The 17,746-nt window shown below is 46.4% G+C and overlaps 2 protein-coding genes across 2 annotated transcripts; one reads left to right on the forward strand and one right to left on the reverse strand.

Moving 5' to 3' along the window:
- Positions 1-6,257: 6,257 nt before the first annotated feature.
- Positions 6,258-8,836, reverse strand: LOC119338690 (protein FAR1-RELATED SEQUENCE 9-like). The gene is made up of 3 exons (XM_037610954.1): positions 8,488-8,836; positions 7,347-8,385; positions 6,258-7,251 (listed from the first exon to the last, which is right to left on the reverse strand). Exons 1-3 carry the CDS (start codon positions 8,834-8,836, stop codon positions 6,258-6,260), a joined length of 2,382 nt encoding a protein of 793 aa, XP_037466851.1.
- Positions 8,837-11,880: 3,044 nt separating this feature from the next.
- On the forward strand, positions 11,881-15,507 carry LOC119338259 (mediator of RNA polymerase II transcription subunit 6-like). The gene is made up of 5 exons (XM_037610557.1): positions 11,881-12,404; positions 12,505-12,679; positions 12,883-12,952; positions 14,753-14,862; positions 15,124-15,507. The coding sequence occupies exons 1-5, from the start codon at positions 12,166-12,168 to the stop codon at positions 15,277-15,279; spliced, it is 750 nt and encodes a 249-aa protein (XP_037466454.1). The 5' UTR covers positions 11,881-12,165; the 3' UTR covers positions 15,280-15,507.
- Positions 15,508-17,746: the final 2,239 nt, after the last annotated feature.

Raw genomic sequence — 17,746 nt, forward strand, 5'->3', positions numbered from 1 at the left:
GAAACATAAGTCTGACATAGTTGAAAGGTTCAAAGAATTTCAGAGTGAAGTGGAAAATCATCGTAACAAGAAAATAAAGTTTCTGCGATCTGATCGTGGAGATGAATATTTGAGTTACGAGTTTGGTCTTCAATTAAAACAATGTTGAATAGTTTCACAAACTCACGCCACCTGGAACACCACAATGTAATGGTGTGTCCGAAAGTCGTAATCGTACTTTACTAGATATGGTGCGATCTATGATATCTCTTATCAGTTTACCACTATCATTTTGGGGTTATGCATTAGAGACAGCTGCATTCACATTTAATAGGGCACCATCTAAATCCGTTGAGACGACACCGTATGAACTATGGTTTAGCAGTAAACCTAAGCTGTCGTTTCTTAAAGTTTGGAGTTGTGATGCTTATATGAAAAAGGTTTTCAACTTCATAAGCTCGAATCCAAATCGGAGAAGTGGGTCTTCATAGAATACCCAAAGGAAACTGTTGGGTACACCTTCTATCACAGATCCGAAGGAAAACATTCGTTGCCAAGAATGGATCGTTTCTAGAGAAGAAGTTTCTCTCGAAAGAAGTGAGTGGGAGGAAAGTAGAACTTGATGAGGTAACTGTACCTGCTCCCTTATTGGAAAGTAGTTCATCACAGAAATCTGTTCCTGTGACTACTACACCAATTAGTGAGGAAGTTAATGATGATGATCATGAAACTTCAGATTAAGTTACTACAGAACCTCGTAGGTCTTCCAGAGTAAGATCTGCACCAGAGTGGTACGGTAATCCTGTTCTGGAAGTCATGTTACTAGACCATGATGAACCTACGAACTATGAGGAAGCAATGATGAGCCCAGATTCAACGAAATGGCTTGAGGCCATAAAATCTGAGATATGATCCATGTATGAGAACAAAGTATGGACTTTGATTGACTTGCTCGATGATCAGCAAGCCATGTTAAATAAATGGATCTTCAAGAGGAAGACGGACATTGATAGTAGTGTTACTATCTACTAAGCTCGACTTGTTGCGAAATGTTTTCAACAAGTTCAAGGTGTTGAATACGATGAGATTTTCTCACTCGTATCTAAGCTTAAGTCTGTCTGAATCATGTTAGCAATTGCCACATTTTATGAAATCTGGCAAATGGATGTCAAAACTGCATTCCTTCATGGATTTATTAAAGAAGAGTTGTATATGATGCAACAAGAAAGTTTTTGTCAATCCTAAAGATGCTAACAAAGTGTGCAAGCTCCAGCAATCCATCAATGGACTGGTGCAAGCATCTCGGAGTTGGAATATATGCTTTGATGAGTTGATCAAAGCATATGGTTTTATACAGACTTTTGAAGAAGCCTGTATTTACAAGAAAGTGAGTGGAAGCTCTGTAGCATTTCTAATATTATATGTGGATGACATATTGTTAATTGGAAATGATATGGAAATTCTGGATAGCATGAAAGGATACTTGAATAAGAGTTTTTCAAAGCAAGACCTCGGTGAAGCTGCTTACACATTGAGCATCAAGATCTATATAGATAGATCAAGACGCTCGATAAGATTTTTCAATGAGTACATACCTTGATAAATTTTTGAAATAGTTCAAAATGGAACAGTCAAAGAAGGAGTTATTGCCTGTGTTACAAGGTGTGAAGTTGAGTAAGACTCAAGACCCGACCATTGCAGAAAATAGAAAGAGAATGAAAAGTCATTCCCTATGCCTCAGTCATAGGTTCTATAAAGTATGCTATGCTGTGAACCAGACCTATTGTATACCTTGCTCTGTGTTTGGCAAAGGAATACAATTTTGATCTAATAAGTAGATCACTGGACATGGGTCAAGAATATCCTTAGTGAGGACTAAGGAGATGTTTCTCGATTATGGAGGTGATAAAAGAGCCCGTCGTAAAAGTTACAACGATGCAAGCTTTTACACCAATCCAGATGACTCTAAGTCTCAATCTGGATACATATTGAAAGTGGGAGCAATTAGCTAGAGTAGCTCCGTGCAGAGCATTGTGGACATAGAATATTTGCGAGATACATACAGCTCTGAATATGACAGACCCGTTGACTAAGCTTCTCTCACGAGCAAAACATGATCATACCTTAGTACTCTTTTGGGTGTTAATCACATAGCGATGTGAACTAGATTATTGACTCTAGTAAACCCATTGGGTGTTGATCACATGATGATGTGAACTATGGGTATTAATCACATGCAGGATGTGAATATTGGTGTTAAATCACATAGCAATGTGAACTAGATTATTGACTCTAGTGCAAGTGGGAGACTGAAGGAAATATGCCCTAGAGGCAATAATAAAGTTATTATTTATTTCCTATTTCATGATAAATGTTTATTATTCATGCTAGAATTGTATTAACCGGAAACATGATACATGTGTGAATACATAGACAAACATATAGTCACTAGTATGCCTCTACTTGACTAGCTCATTAATCAAAGATGGTTATGTTTTCTAACCATAGACATGTGTTGTCATTTGATTAATGGGATCACATCATTAGGAGAATGATGTGATTGACATGACCCATTCCGTTAGCCTAGCACTTGATCGTTTAGTATGTTGCTATTGCTTTCTTCATGCCTTATACATGTTCCTATAACTATGAGATTATGCAACTCCCGTTTACCGGAGGAACACTTTGGGTGCTACCAAACGTCACAACGTAACTGGGTGATTATAAAGGAGTACTACAGGTGTATCCAAAGGTACATGTTGGGTTGGCGTATTTCGAGATTAGGTTTTGTCACTCCGATGGTCGGAGAGGTATCTCTGGGCCCTCTCGGTAATGCACATCACTATAAGCCTTGCAAGCAATGTAGCTAATGAGTTAGTTACGGAATGATGTATTACATAACGAGTAAAGAGACTTGCCGGTAACGAGATTGAACTAGGTATTGGATACCGACGATCAAATCTCGGGCAAGTAACATACCGATGACAAAGGGAACAACGTATGTTGTTATGCGGTTTGACCGATAAAGATCTTCGTAGAATATGTGGGAGCCAATATGGGCATCCAGGTCCCGCTGTTGGTTATTGACCGGAAACAAGTTCTAGGTCATGACTACATAGTTCTCGAACCTGTAGGGTCCGCACGCTTAACGTTTCGTTGACGATATAGTATTATATGAGTTATGTATATTGGTAACCGAATGTTGTTCGGAGTCGCGAATGAGATCATGGACATGACGAGGAACTCCGGAATGGTCCGGAGATAAAGTTTGATATATGGGATAATAGTGTTTGATCTCCGGAAGAGTTCCAGAATTCACCGGAAGGGGTTCCGGATGTTTCCCGAAATGTTTGGGTACGAGAACACGTTATTTGGGCCAAAGGGGAAAGCCCACAAGGTTTTTGGAAAGCGCAAAAGGAAGTTTTGCGGAGTCCAGGGGCAAGACGCCAGGGTCCCTGGCGTCTGGGTCCAGACGCCGGGAACCCTGGCGTCTGGCCCTGGAGTCCGAGAAGGACTCTTGCCTTTCGGGTGAAACCGACTTTGTGGAGGCTTTTACTCCAAGTTTCGACCCCAAGGCTCAACATATAAATAGAGGGGCAGGGCTAGCACCAAAGACACATCAAGAAACACCAAGCCGTGTGCCAGCAACCCCGTCCCCTCTAGTTCATCCTCCGTCATAGTTTCCGCAGTGCTTAGGCGAAGCCCTGCGGAGATTGTTCTTCACCAACACTGTCACCACGCCGTCGTGATGCCGGAACTCATCTACTACTTCGCCCTTCTTGCTGGATCGAGAAGGCGAGGACGTCATCGAGCTGAACGTGTGCAGAACTCGGAGGTGCCGTGCGTTCGGTACTTGGATCGGTCGGATCGTGAAGACGTACGACTACATCAACCGCGTTGATAAACGCTTCCGCTTAGCGATCTTCAAGGGTATGAAGATACACTCCTCCTCTCGTTGCTATGCATCACCATGATCTTGTGTGTGCGTAGGAAAATTTTGAAATTACTACGTTCCCCAACAGCCATATACAAGTAGTACTGTTGCACAAATTACCATATAAAGGACCCTCCTGAAGGCGAGCCCTTGTAAGTGTGTTTTAGCCGTTTTTTTGCTGATGATTTGTTCGTTGCATCCATCTTGTTTGCCACTAACCCGAGCCACTGTTTTTTTTCAACATGCAGACCTCTATTCATTAGGATAGGTGGGTTTGATGTTTCGTTCAAGCATTTCAGCAGCGGGCTAAAAAAGCGAGCTCATTTGAACAATGAGGTCATGTCACTTTATGTTGAAAGCTTCAACATTGAGCACATGTATAGCAAAAGCAAACCTAGGAAGTTTGCGTTCTCACCGCATACAGCCGTGATTCAACTACCCATTTTTTATTTTTTCACCATAGAGTTTCTGCCCACAACTTCCATATCTTTCTAATCAATACCTTCTTCTTTGCATCAGTCCAAGCTTGCCGTGGACCCAAGCTCATTTCAGACACGTTCTTGCAGCAAAGATCTTGAGAGGGCCTGTGAAAGAAACAACATCATGAAATCTGATCAAGTAAGAAAATTTTGTTCTTGCATCAAAGCTATCCTAGCGCAACATGCTCTGTTTTTTCTGATGTTATTTGTTTATTTCTTAAGCTGTTCTTCACCATTGTCAAGGACGGACACTGGGCAGTTGTGGTTGCAAACTTGATGCACAAACAATTCAACATCTTTGACTCAAGGGGTGATGACCTGACTATGTCAGCATCCTCGAGAAGCCATGTTGCAATCTGGTATGGACGCTACACCTCTTTCCTTTCTCTTTTTTCATTTTTTCTATATATAAATTGTGTTCTTGTGGTACCAATCATACAAGATTCAACTGTGTAATCCATCTTTTCGCAACATCAAATTTTGTAGATAGCCAACTTCAAGACTTTGGTCAGAGAGAAAAACCCATGGAACCTTGACTTTGACAAGTTTGGTCGTGTCAGCCCAAATGGGTATCCGCAGTAGTCAACAACGTATTGTTCTCTGACCATTTTCCTTTTTTTCATGTGTCCATCCACAACTTTTTTATGTTTTGTTGTCAAGTGAGCAAATTTTATATGTATTTGTGACTTGTTTTTATTTTTATTTTTTGATAGGTTTGATTGTGGGTTGTTTGCTATTCTATACATGGAGAATCTAACTGGCAGGGGGATGAGACCATTCAGCGCGGTATGCCCTTTTTGCTATGCAACACTACTAGCTAAATAACTTGTTGTTTCCGAAGCACTTGTTGTTTCCATTTTTTGCCACTTTTCTAATGGTAATCACGTTTTTTGAATTTTTCTCCTAACTAACTTACAAAGCTCCCTTGTTGTATGCCCGGGACACGAGGTCATTGCTCAAATTCCGATCATTTGTTGCAGCGAAGCTTTTTAAGCACCCTCAAAACACACTCAACTCAGCCGAAGAGTTTCAGAAACTGCTGAGTAGCTCGTAGAAGATGTCAATCAGAGCAAAGTATTTCCTAGATAGTTTTAGGCTGCTTTTTTTGTGGACAAATGTATGCGCTACATCCTTTTTTGTGTAACCAGAAACAACAAGATGCTGTTAACCATCTACTCTATCTTTTGTGGAACCCAAGCTGGAGCATGTATCATGCTGGGGCATGTCCCTTTTTTTCCTCTTTTTTATTTTGAAATATTGGAGCATCACCCATGTTCTGCTGTCAGTGTAAACTTGAGTGCTATCAATGTGAACTAGGGACGGATGCAGAGATGAATGAGAATGACTAGGGTTTCTGAACTATCCATGCAGATATGTGAACTATCCATGTTGCAGTTTTTTTTGCTTACTGGTTTTCTGAAATAAGGTGTCCTACCCCATAACAACACAGGCCATGTACAAGCATCCATGTATACAATAGCTTTTTTTTGCAAGCACCGGAAACATGATGTCGCAACTTGAAACAAATGGTACATTCATGTATATACAAATGGTACATTCACGAAAGAAATCATTACTGGAAATATGGAAAAGACCTCAAAACTACGGCACAAAGTGAGAGATACCTTGTATGTCTCAATTCCAGGACACATATAACATATCTTGTAACAAAAATGTGAGCTATCTTTTTGTATGTCTCAAATTGGAATAGAACCTGAATACATCATACATCATCAAGGTTGCAAAAAAGAGTATTTTTATGTGTTTTTTGCTGAAGCACATGTAGTGAGTCTGAAAAGAAAATGCAAAACATCCTTCAACAGGACCAAGAACTTTCCCAAGTCTTTTCTCTCATTTTTTTCTTCCTAGAGGTTGAGTCGCGTTGCTTGGGCATTTCTTGGATCATTTGTCATCATGGCTCTCCAGTATGCACAAGTTGTTACAGTATGCCCCACCTCGGAGTAGAATTGACATGTAGGCGGTGTTGTCGCCGCCTCTGTTGCAGCTTTTAGTGGTCCACATGTCTGCACGTTGTGACCTTCTTCTTTGCAGAACTTGCAGCGAATACTTCTTTTTTCAGATTTTGGCTTCACTTCTGCCATTGGCTTCTTCTCTTCTTGTTTTGACTTCTTCTTCTGCTTATCATCTAGCTGCTCCACCAGAGTCTTCTTCCTCTTCTCTCTTTCAGTTGGCCGACCTTTCTTTGGGAAACGAGCTGGGTTTCGTAGCATCTCTGTGCTTTGAGGCTGTGGTAGGCCATCATTCAACGCTCCCATTGTAGGAGTAGGTTGCGTTGGGGGTTCACTGTGCTGCGTTGCTTGTTGTTCTGGCAGTACCCCTCTTTTCGCCGCAGCAATGGCAGGCTCAAGAACTTTTATTGCTTCATATAATATCTTGTATGCATCATCATTGCAACATGCATCAGAGGCGAGCCATGCCAACCTTCGGCACAAGGAGTTGTATTTGAGCGTGTTTGTCGAGGGGTGCCCAAATTCCAGCAATCGCCCAGTTCTGGCCATGCTTGTTGTTGCTGCTTCAGACCACCTTTCCAACAAGTATTGTTGTGGAATAACTTGCACATTGAGGTGCACCATCACCCTTATTATGTGGGCGCAAACCAGGCCATTCATCTCAAAGTAGTGGCAACTACATTGGAACACCCCTTCATCCATCATAACACGCACAGAGAAGAGCTTTGGGTTCTCATATAAGCTTGATGTTAGATTGAACATGAGGCCTCGCCCTTGGTACTCAGCGTCTTGGTTGATAATGTAGCCCGTAGACGCAGTCACTTGTTTCTGGAACTTGCCAAAGATGTTGCGTGTGTAGTAATCAGCAGCTTGGCGCTCAATGTTGTATCTGAAACATCACAAAAGGAAGCAAAGTTCTCAAAACAAAGCATGAAAAAACATTTTTTTTTGGATTTTTGCTTTGGTATAGTGAAGCTGGCCTACCGAGAGTATAGTGGAGGAGCAGTCGTTTCACCAGTGAACCCAGCATTGTCCTCGCGATCAAGCACAGTTTCCTGGCACAGTTCATACTGTTGCACAAACCTCCATACAGAATCAGCTGGACGAATCATTGTCTTGAAATATGAGTTCAGCCCCTCGGACCCGCCTGTCGTGCTTGTGAACGGGAAGAAATTGTTCTTGAAATACGCTGGAGCCCACATATGCCTTGTTCGCCACATGTTCTTCAAGTGTTTGTTTTCAGCAACTTCGAAACACTCCAACATGTGCTGCCATGTTTCCTCAAATTCTTCAACCGTTTCAGAGTTGTTGATACAAGTGTAAAACACATCTGCAAACGCCTCATTTCTGCTCAGCAGCCTCCCCAACTTAGAACGCGCGTTGCTAAACACATGAAACTTGCAACACCTATGGCAAGTATATGGGAGCACATGCTCTATAGCTGTTGCCATTGCTTGGTCTTGGTCAGTCATTATGTTCTTTGGATGCTCATTGTCCATTGCAACCATCCATTGCTCAAAGACCCACTTGAACGTTTCAATAGTCTCATCCGGCAACAAAGCACACCCGAGTGAAATGGTTTGGAGGTGATTGTTGATACCAACTATAGGACCAAAGGGCATGTTGTATCTGTTAGTGCAGAAGGTTGTGTCAAAGAACACGCAATCTTTATATTTTGGGTACAGCGACCTTGTCCTCCCATCAACCCAAAACAATGCAGTGACAGAGTTCGTGGCAGGATCTTTTTTCTTCGCAAAGAAAAACTCTGGATTCTCGGCCTTCCTCCTCTCAAAGTACTTCACTGTCATATCCATGTCCTGTTGTGTTATCGCTTCCCGAAGCTTTGCACGTTCATTCGCAACATCCCTCTTCACGTACGGCAGTATCCTAGGGTCACCTCCATGTATCCTGCCAAGCAAACTCATGCAATCTGAATTTGACAGGTTAATATCATGCAACGTCAACAAGAGTTCATAATCTTTAGCAGGTATTTTGCGGTGCGAGCGGTAGTATCTAACACGCTCTGGTTGCTACATCAGTGGATGTGTATGCTCTGCAACAAAGCAAGTGACTGTCAATCTCCCATCCCTAAGCCCAACAATCATGTGTGCCTTACAATCATGACGGAGAATCCTGTTTTTTTGACGCGTTCTTGTCACATCCATTTCAGCACTAGGGCGCCTGCTGGAGTTGCTTATTTCTGTCGCAATGCTCTCTGAGGTGCTACTTGTTTCCGGTTTATCGGGCTTTCTAGCGTGCACACACCCAAAGACCCTCTTGATCATTATTGCATCCTCTTGCTTCTGTCCTCTCTTTTGGCTGTACTTTGTAGAAGATATATGTGTGCCGAATCCCAACTTGAAGGCATAGTCATTGTAGAATTTCTGGGCATCCTTAAATGTGTCAAACACCATGCCAACATAGGGCGATAATGGCTGTGATGAAACATCTCCATCATCTGAATCATCTTGCATCACATCATTAGCACGCAACAATCCCTCTGAATCTTCATGATTATCGACAGAAAAGTTCTCTTGGACATAGCTCTCTTCCCCTTCAGCACCAGCTCCCTGAAATAAGTCACATGTTTTTCATGTAAATAGAGAGGTCTTGGTTGAAAGTATTTTTTCCTATAGTTGCTATAAACAGTTCTATTTGTTGTTTCAGAAATTCAGGTACTCAGATACATGTATCAATTGTATTTCAGCTTCATTTGCACACAAATTTACAGTCAATGGCCTTTTCTCACACAAGCACACACATTCAAAATTGTATCATGGGTTGATAAATAACCACTAACAGAGAGGATCATGTTTTTGCAGAGATAGAGCAAGCACACATGAGTTTCAGGAAACTCACATAGATGTGTGTGGGCATTTGCCTTGGTTCCACCACACACATGAAACAAATCTGAATTTTCTAGCTGCCACACACATAAAACAAATAGGAAATTCTACCAATGTTTCTGATACATAGGGTTTTCCATGAGTTTCAGAGACACGCAAGTGTTCATGTTTTTTCAGAGTTAGGAAACTCACCCGGCTGCTGTGGTTTGATCTGGTAGAAGTTGTTTCAGGAAACACAACTGGAGGGTTCGTGAACCAGGATGATACTCCAGCTCGCGGAGGAAGCCCCGCGGCCGTGGTCGGAGCTGAGAACGATGGTTGCGGCTGTTCTCCAAGAGGCGGCCCCCGGCGAGCTCGATCTGTGTCGGATCCCAGCATCTGCCGCGCGATGTGGTGCGCCATGTTGTTGCAGGAATTTTGCGCTGAAGGACTAGGTGCCCCCGCGCACCGGCGACAGCAATTTTTGCGGTGGTGGCGACTGCTGCCGCGCTGGGGCGGAGCTCTGGCTGGTGGACGGTGGACAGGGGATTCTGTTTCTGAAACAGAGCGGATGTTGCAGGAAATAACGATCTGATCAGTTGCGGGCGGTGGTTGCATCCGACGGCTGTTAGGTGGCTAATCCAACGGCTCTCCGGACGGCGGATGATTCTAACAAATACGCCGGCGGACGCGTAGCGGTTTATTTTTAGACCAAAATGTTTTTTTCCTACAAATTTGTATGTAGCATTTGAATATGACAAAGAACCACATAGATTTTTTGTTGGATTTTTCTTGACATTTAAAAAAAATATTTTCACGCACAGGAGCGCGTGCTTTCAGGAGCACCAACGGATATTCGGGATCCTATTCCCTTAACATGGGCAATAGTACGAGGCAAACCCGCGCCCAATGAGAGCTGTTAGCCGCCCATTTCTTTGTTTTCCTTCACGCCGATTTTGGAAGGTTCTAGAACCTTTGGTTTTATTTTTTCTATCTTTTTATTTTTGGTTCCTTATTCTTTTTACTCTTAGATTTCTAATTTCATGAACATTTTTTTTAAATTTAGGATTTTTTAAATGAGGGAACAATTTTTAAATTTGTGGATATCTAAAAAGGCCTACAAATGTCCATAGATACTGATGCAAGAGCCGGCTATGGGGGTCCAGACACTCATACGGGAGCCAGCCATCTAACCACAGCCGCAAATTTCCGAAGATATTTCGAATGGAATTTAACGGAACTAAACAAATTTGATGCAAATTTGAACAAAACGGATGCATTTAATTAAAACCTGGATGTTCTTTTTTAAACGGCTGATTTTCATCCAGATCGGAGCACATGCATTTCATTTTCGATATATTTGGACTAAACACTAGTCTGATGATTGCCCCCACGCGCTTCGCATGTCTACCAACTCGTCGGACGACCGTGAGCCCCGGAAAATGATGCTCAGCCTCCGCGAAGCTGGCAAGTGGCTAATCGAACGATGACGATGAGCCTGCCAAAGCTTAGCTTCAGTAGAAGGGGAAAAGTGGTGGACTTCGTGGGACCCAAGCGCCGTCGGCCTTTCATGCTCTACACTTCCTCGTTGCCGGCGGCGCCCACGGATGTGCCTGCTTCGTCGTCGTGGCAGAGGACGCGGTCTATGCGGAGCTGGCGACGTCGTCCTCGTCCTTGTTGTATACTTCATTCGCTTCCTCGTCGATCTCTTGAAATGTGGCTTCTTTCTCAGCCTGCAGGACATGGGACCGCAAGCTCTCACGACGGATGTCACGGGCGCGGTGGTAGGATAGGAGCATAGCCTCCTGCTTGTCCACGTCTACAGCTGCCGCGATGCCCGTGGCGGCGGTGAGTTGCTCCTCCGTGCGCTTGTGCTCGCGGAGAAGGTGAAAGTTGTAAGGCTGGTGGGCCTATGCTTGCCGAACGTGGCCTCCCGTTCTTCCAACACCATGTCGGTGTAGTGAGCCTGCACCTCGCCCATGGCGATGCCGACATGGGACAACGAGGACGGTGGCGCCGGATCGCCCGCAGCGCTGGCCACTGGAGAGCTCATCCGCTTGTCGACCGCAGTGGCGGCTATTTCCTTCTTTAATTCAGACGAGAGGCTGTCCCGCAGGCAGGGATTCAGAGCTCGAGGAGGCCATGTTGGGTGTGGTATCGAGAGGAGGCAGGGAACGGCGGAGGTTGGATGCGGGCGTTTAAATAACAGGCAGATGGTAGACCAGGTGGCGAGGTGGTTAATAGTGATCGGTAGACGGACGAATGAGCGGCGTTGGACTAGGTTTCTCGGCTACGAACATGATTAACGGAGGGAGGCGGACGAACGGTTTATCATTTGAACGCGGAAAAGGCATGTGCACCAGGATGTGGTGCGGGCGACGCTCTCGGCCTGCGCACCGCTTTAATGCTGGCTCCGATGAGAGGTCACCTCCGCTCTGGGCCGAATGTGGCACTGGCACTTTGGAGTGACGCTGACTGCTTTGGGCGGGAAAGGGCGCGGGTGGTGAGAGGGTTTTGGGTAGGGTCAGATTTTTTTTTTTTGAGAAGAAGGGGTAGGGTCAGATTGTCGGAGGCATGTGTGGTAGACAATCGTAAAGTGAGGGCCAACCTGGGCCGTGGCCCGCCCAGCGCTGGAGAAGGGAAATTATACCTAGGCCCAGCCCACACCCCGACAGCAAGGCAGCAGCCCATAGCCCAAGCTCACGACACGCAGCGACGCAGCGCTCAGCAGCGGAGCAGCCGCCACCGGGCACCGTCACAACAGCCGCCGTCCGCCGCGGTGCCGGCCACCGGCCACCGGCACGCGCATCAGCCGCCACCCACACAGCAGCGCGGCGACTCGGCGAGTCGTCCAAAGCCGACCCACGACGGCACGACCCTAGCGGCACACAGCAGCGGCGAGCCAGCGACCCAGATCCCGCAGCATCTTCGCATAACTGCAGTTCGGCGGTGCCGCTTGGGGATTCTGTTGCCCGGCGATGTCGGCGACGCCGCTCCCCCCACCGCCGCCGGCCGACGGCCCGGCGGCACTCCCGCCCCCGCCGGGGACGGACATGACGGGGATCTGCTTCCGCGACCAGCTGTGGCTCAACACCTACCCGCTGGACCGCAACCTCGTCTTCGACTACTTCGCCCTCTCCCCCTTCTACGACATCACCTGCAACAACGAGTCCCTCCGCTCGCGCCAAATCCACCCCCTCGACATGTCCCAGCTCACGTAAAACCCTAGCTCCCCCCCGCCACTCCTCCTCTCTCGCTGCCCAATTCGCTGGTACCGAGGTTCACTAGCGTTGCTCCGTTCCTTGTGGTGGTTGCAGGAAGATGACCGGGTTGGAGTACGTGCTGAGCGAAGTGATGGAGCCGCACCTGTTCGTGATGCGCAAGCAGAAGAGGACGAACTCCGAGAAGTCTGACCCCCTGCTCGCCTACTACATCCTCGACGGTTCCATCTACCAGGCGCCGCTGCTTGGCAGCGTTTTCGCCTCCCGCATAGTAAAGCTCCAGAGCCTTTTATTCTATTTTTTTCCAGAAATTCTGCAGTGAGGTTCTGTAGTTCACTCACTGACAACGATGGCAATGTGATATATTATTGAGCTATTTCATTTGCACAATTTTTCAGTGATTTTGCCAGTCGCTGAGTTGCAGAGTGTTAGATTGATTAAATTTCCCCCTTGTCTGGTCCTGTAACATTTCAGAGTAGGGCTATGCATCACATATCAAAAGCATTTTCAACGGCATGCTCAAAATTGGAGAAGATTGGTAATGGTATGGTCTTCACATTTTATCTACTTCTTACCTCTTCTTCTACCTTTTTTCTTACTTGAATAAACATCACTTATGCATGATGTAGTTTTGGCCAGTTGTTGTATTGCCTGCGAAATATATACTTGTATTGAACATCCAGCTGATTTTATGCATTGTAGTTTGTGACTGGAAGAATGAAACTGGCAAGCAGTGGTACATTTGGTCAGGATAATGCAGTAATTGGCTCGTTATTAGGTTCACAAAAAAGTAAACCATATTCATTTTCTAGAGAATTGAGATTTATACCTAGCAGCAAAGTTTCAGAATCAGCAGGTCCGCCTAAAAGATGGTAACTCTAAAGTCATCTCTATCTTCTTTTCAGCGGTCCCGAATTTAATTCCTTACTCCTTTGTGAAAGAAAAAAAAATCCAAGTTCCTTTTTTGTTTCTTGACAGATTTCCATGGTTAAACTAATTTTGAATAGCCATTTTACCCTCTCTCTTCAAAGATTGCTTACTCTGTTTTGACTGGGCTAGGGGTTCAGATTTTCTGAAGCTCTATTTACTCAGTAATAAAGTTCATTTCTGTTATGTTCTTCGGTCAAGCTTCAGTTTCTAGCCTTGATTAAACCGCTGTTATTCTCCAAAACCTACCAATTTCTGAAATCCTGGTACCAGCAGGATCCATAATTCTGGGGAATCTGGTTTCTATAATATGGTTCGCCAACTGCACTGGGCACTGATCAGTGTGTGACAGCCGTTTATTATGCTATGGCATGTGCGGCTATAGCTGGTGTTTTTGCAGCCAGCAGTGGGCGGCGGCACAAAGGCAGAAATTTGGGTTAAATGGCCGATTTATTATTATTATGAACGGAACGAGATTTTGTGCATAGGTTTTGCAACTTTTAGTCGTAGATTTTGCAAAATTATGAGTTCTGCAGGTAAAAATTATATGTAGGCAATTTTTTGGTTTTCTAAGAGTAAAGCTCCAAGAATTAAATGGAATACTAGCTAAATGCCCGTCGTTGCAACAGGGGCAACTTTATTCTAGTGGTTCAACGTAGGAAATTTTTGATTGGATTGAGATTAGATATGCTGTGCGGATGGAATCCATCGGCAAAGGTAAGCAAAGATATGATGTGATTGGGATTGTGTACGTACAACTACATGAGTTGATTTTGTTGCTTGCTTGTAAGAGATTTCTTGCTATTGGCGATTTATTTGATTTATGTTGATTGTTTTGCACGAGATTTCTTTTCCCAGAAACAAGGAGGTGGGGGTCAGTTTGAAAAGAAAAAAACTTAATGGGGGTTATCGCATGGTTTTGAAAAAACCCGGTGGGAGGGGTGGAAGCGAAACCAACAAACTCCCCTTTAATGTAGTAGAGATAATTCATTATTTTTTTTGTCGTCAGTTTTCTTATCTCTATTTCTCTCTATGTTATTGGAGTTTATATGCTTAACTGTTCAAAGAAATTTGTTTTTGTTTGTAGGTTGGAAGTTACCAGATAAAGTTTGAGTCCATGTGAACCGACACACTGTTTGAAACAAATAAAATTTAGCATTACAGATTTTTTCGAGTGTATTTAGCAGTACAGATTGTTGATTAAACTACTACTTCCCTCGGATTTTGATAATCTGTAATAATGATAGTTAGCACTTTGGCGTTGTTCATGCAAGATCACCTGCAGGAAATTGGTTCCTTGCCGCAGCTGTACTTCACAGCTTACATGTTCCTTCTGTTTATGTTACAATTTTTTTTATTTACTGCAAGTTGCAAAACAAAAGTAGCATAACTGGAACTTTTGTCTTGTTATTTACAGCGGAAACAGAGGCTGATGCGGCAGCTTCTGAATCAAAGGCCCAGAAGGAAACAATTGACTTGAAGGAGTTGAAACGAGTGGATCACATCCTCATGTCTTTGCAACGGAAGGTAACATCATTTTTAGATAGCAAAACGTATTTCCTGTTACTTGGTACATGATGGTGGCCGTTACACAAAAGCAAATTGGGGAGACATAAGGTGCACTAGGCACATGATATGTACTGATGCACATTATGTGTCCCCAAGAAAGTTGTGTCTGATGCACCTTATACGAGTTCTGCTGTTGTACCTTACTCCCAAGTGTGTTCATGAACCTGCCTTGTCAACCATTTGCTAATTGCTCCAGACTTCTGACATCTTTGTTCGCAGCTGCCTCCTGCTCCTCCCCCTCCACCCTTTCCGGATGGTTATGTCCCATCAGAACAAGAGAAAGGGCCAGATGATCTGTTGGCCTCGGAGGCATTGCCTCCTGCAATTGACCCCATCATTGATCAAGGGCCAGCAAAAAGACCAAGATTTCAATGAGATTGTGCCGTTGATCAAGTAAAATTACCGCCACACTAATGTTATGTTGTATTGCAAATCATAAGTAGAAATTTGTAATTCCTGAGCTGTGAAGGTGCAGACCGTTTTCTGAATGTACACTTCGACTGATCCTTGATAGCTCTGTAAGGCCAGTTTGTGGTTTTCAAACTCCTGATAAACTTATTCCATTAGGACACAGCAATATCACTGGCCACAGCACTTGCTACATCAACGGACCCATACATGATGGTCATCGGCCACTTTACCCACATCCAAAGCTGCTTGAAAATGAGCAGGCTTGTTACATGCTCTGGGCCGATACTGGACACTTTATATACTGGATAAATCGTGTCCCCTGAAGGAATTTGATGTCCCTGGAAAACTTCTCAATGCCATGATGGTCTGCAAGCTTCACGGAGGGCAATTGTTTAATCAGCATGCAAGGCGTCTGCAGCTTCTGGGATCGATCCTGCCACACCAAAAACTACGTCGCCATCGCTGGGAAAACGCCGCGTCCGTGTTTTCGGGCCATCGCCTGGCGTTTTTTAGGCACTAGGGGCGAACTAGGTCTCGGTCACGCCCCAGGGGCCGGCCCTAAGCCGTTTAAATTCAAACGTGACATTTCCCGCTATCAAAAAACGCCTCAAGTCTCGCAATCAGCGCTACAAAGTCCGGTGATCATCATGCCACAGGTTGGTGATCAAATAACTTAAAGTTCGGCGTTAAAAAAAAGGACGCGTAGACGATGCATCAAAGGGCTGGTCGGCGTCGGCGCGACTTTTGTGTTGGGCGTCATGGAGGCGCTGGTCGGCGTCGGCGCGGCTTCTGTGCTGGGCGTCGTGGAGGCGTCGCTTGGGCTTGGCGTGGTCGGCGTGGGAGTTGCCGCCGTCGTCGACGGGATCTGGTTCAGGATGAGGCCACGCTCTACCATGAACCACGCCTTAACCTGCTTGTCCATCGCCGCCATGCCCTCCCCCCCCCCCTCATCAGGAATGCCAGGTCGGTGTTCCTCTTCTTCGCGGCGACATTGGTCCGGAGTAGGTCGAGCTTGACGGCGCTGTTCGCCATCAACGCCGACCATCGAGCCATGGTTTTCTCTTTCCTCTGGGCTGCGCGGGTCGTGGCGTCGGCGGTGCAGTGTTCGATGGACTCATGCAGACGCGCCGTAGTCGGCGCCGCGACCTTCGCCGCCTTGGCTCCTTTGTTGTCGTCTGGGCGCCCTTCTGCCGCGCCGGGCGTGGGCGCATCCGGCTTGTACATCTCCTTGGCCTTGGCGAGGGTGCGCCGCACATCCGCCCATTTCTCGCACTTCTCGATCCGGGAGAACACGTGGAGGTACTTGAAATCTTGGTCGGAGTTGCTGTCCTTGTGATACATGGCGAACATCCGAACCATCTGCGCCAAGGAACAGGTGAGGCCGGCGATGCACAGGACGAAAAAATGGCGCGAGACCGGCGGCGTCATACCTGACTCTCGTAGCTGGCGCCGCTCTCCGGGCGAGCCGCGATCTCCTCGACAATGCCATGCCATTTGTTGCACGCCGTTTGGATGAGCGCCCAATGGTTGGACATGGCCTTGGAGCCGCGGTCCATGTGGACGCCGGAGAAGTACAGGTCGACCAACTTGTGCTCATCGAAGTCCGCCTTGATGCGCTCCCAGTACGTATCAGCGGTCTGGTTCGTGCCGGTAGTCGGGTCGAGCAGACCATCTTCCACACTTCGGCGCTCATCTTCTTTGGCCGCCCACTTGACAGGCGGCTCGCCGGTCCTGGCCGCCCGCCTCCTCTGCTTTTTCCCTTTCGTCGCCGGAGCAGGCACCGGCTCCTCCTCCTCCTCCTCTGGCTCCTCCTCGCTGTAGTCGAGCCCGTCGTCCATGCCGCCATCGAGATTGACTATATCTTCTTGGGCGTAGAACCCGGGGGAGGCGGCGGCGGCCGAGCCGGGCGCGATGATGTCGTCCATGTCGGCCTCTGTTGCCAAGATGCGACGACGATTCTTGCGAGAAGGGCAGCGCGCAACGACGCAGAGGTGGCGTCGGGGAGGACGCGTAAGCCGGCGGTGAGCGGGTGTAGGAGGGGTACTAGACGCCGATGAACGCGGGAGAGGGCGTGCGCTGGGCGGGGTGGCCATGTGGAAAGATGACGTTCAGGGTGAACCCGTCGGCGTAGCCAGGCGATGGTGCGCATCCCCAGGGTTGAGTCGACGACGAGAAGCCTGCCGGTGACCCGACGCTCTGCTGGCTCCAGGGGACATGCGGGCCGTGGCTGCCGGGCGGATTCATCATCCCCGCGCGAGACACCTCTGCTTGCTCAGCCGCGCGTTCTGCCTGCTCCGCCGCTGCCGCAGCCGCCACCACAGCCGCCTTGTCGCGAGCCTTCTTAGCGTTGAGCATGTTCCGCCGGTCGGTGGTGACAGCCTCCCGGCGCTGAACCTCGGCCCTCCAGTCGGCGTTTGTCATGCCCGGGGGC

Source organism: Triticum dicoccoides, chromosome 7B (assembly GCF_002162155.2).
Source record: "Triticum dicoccoides isolate Atlit2015 ecotype Zavitan chromosome 7B, WEW_v2.0, whole genome shotgun sequence".
NCBI lineage: Eukaryota > Viridiplantae > Streptophyta > Magnoliopsida > Poales > Poaceae > Triticum > Triticum dicoccoides.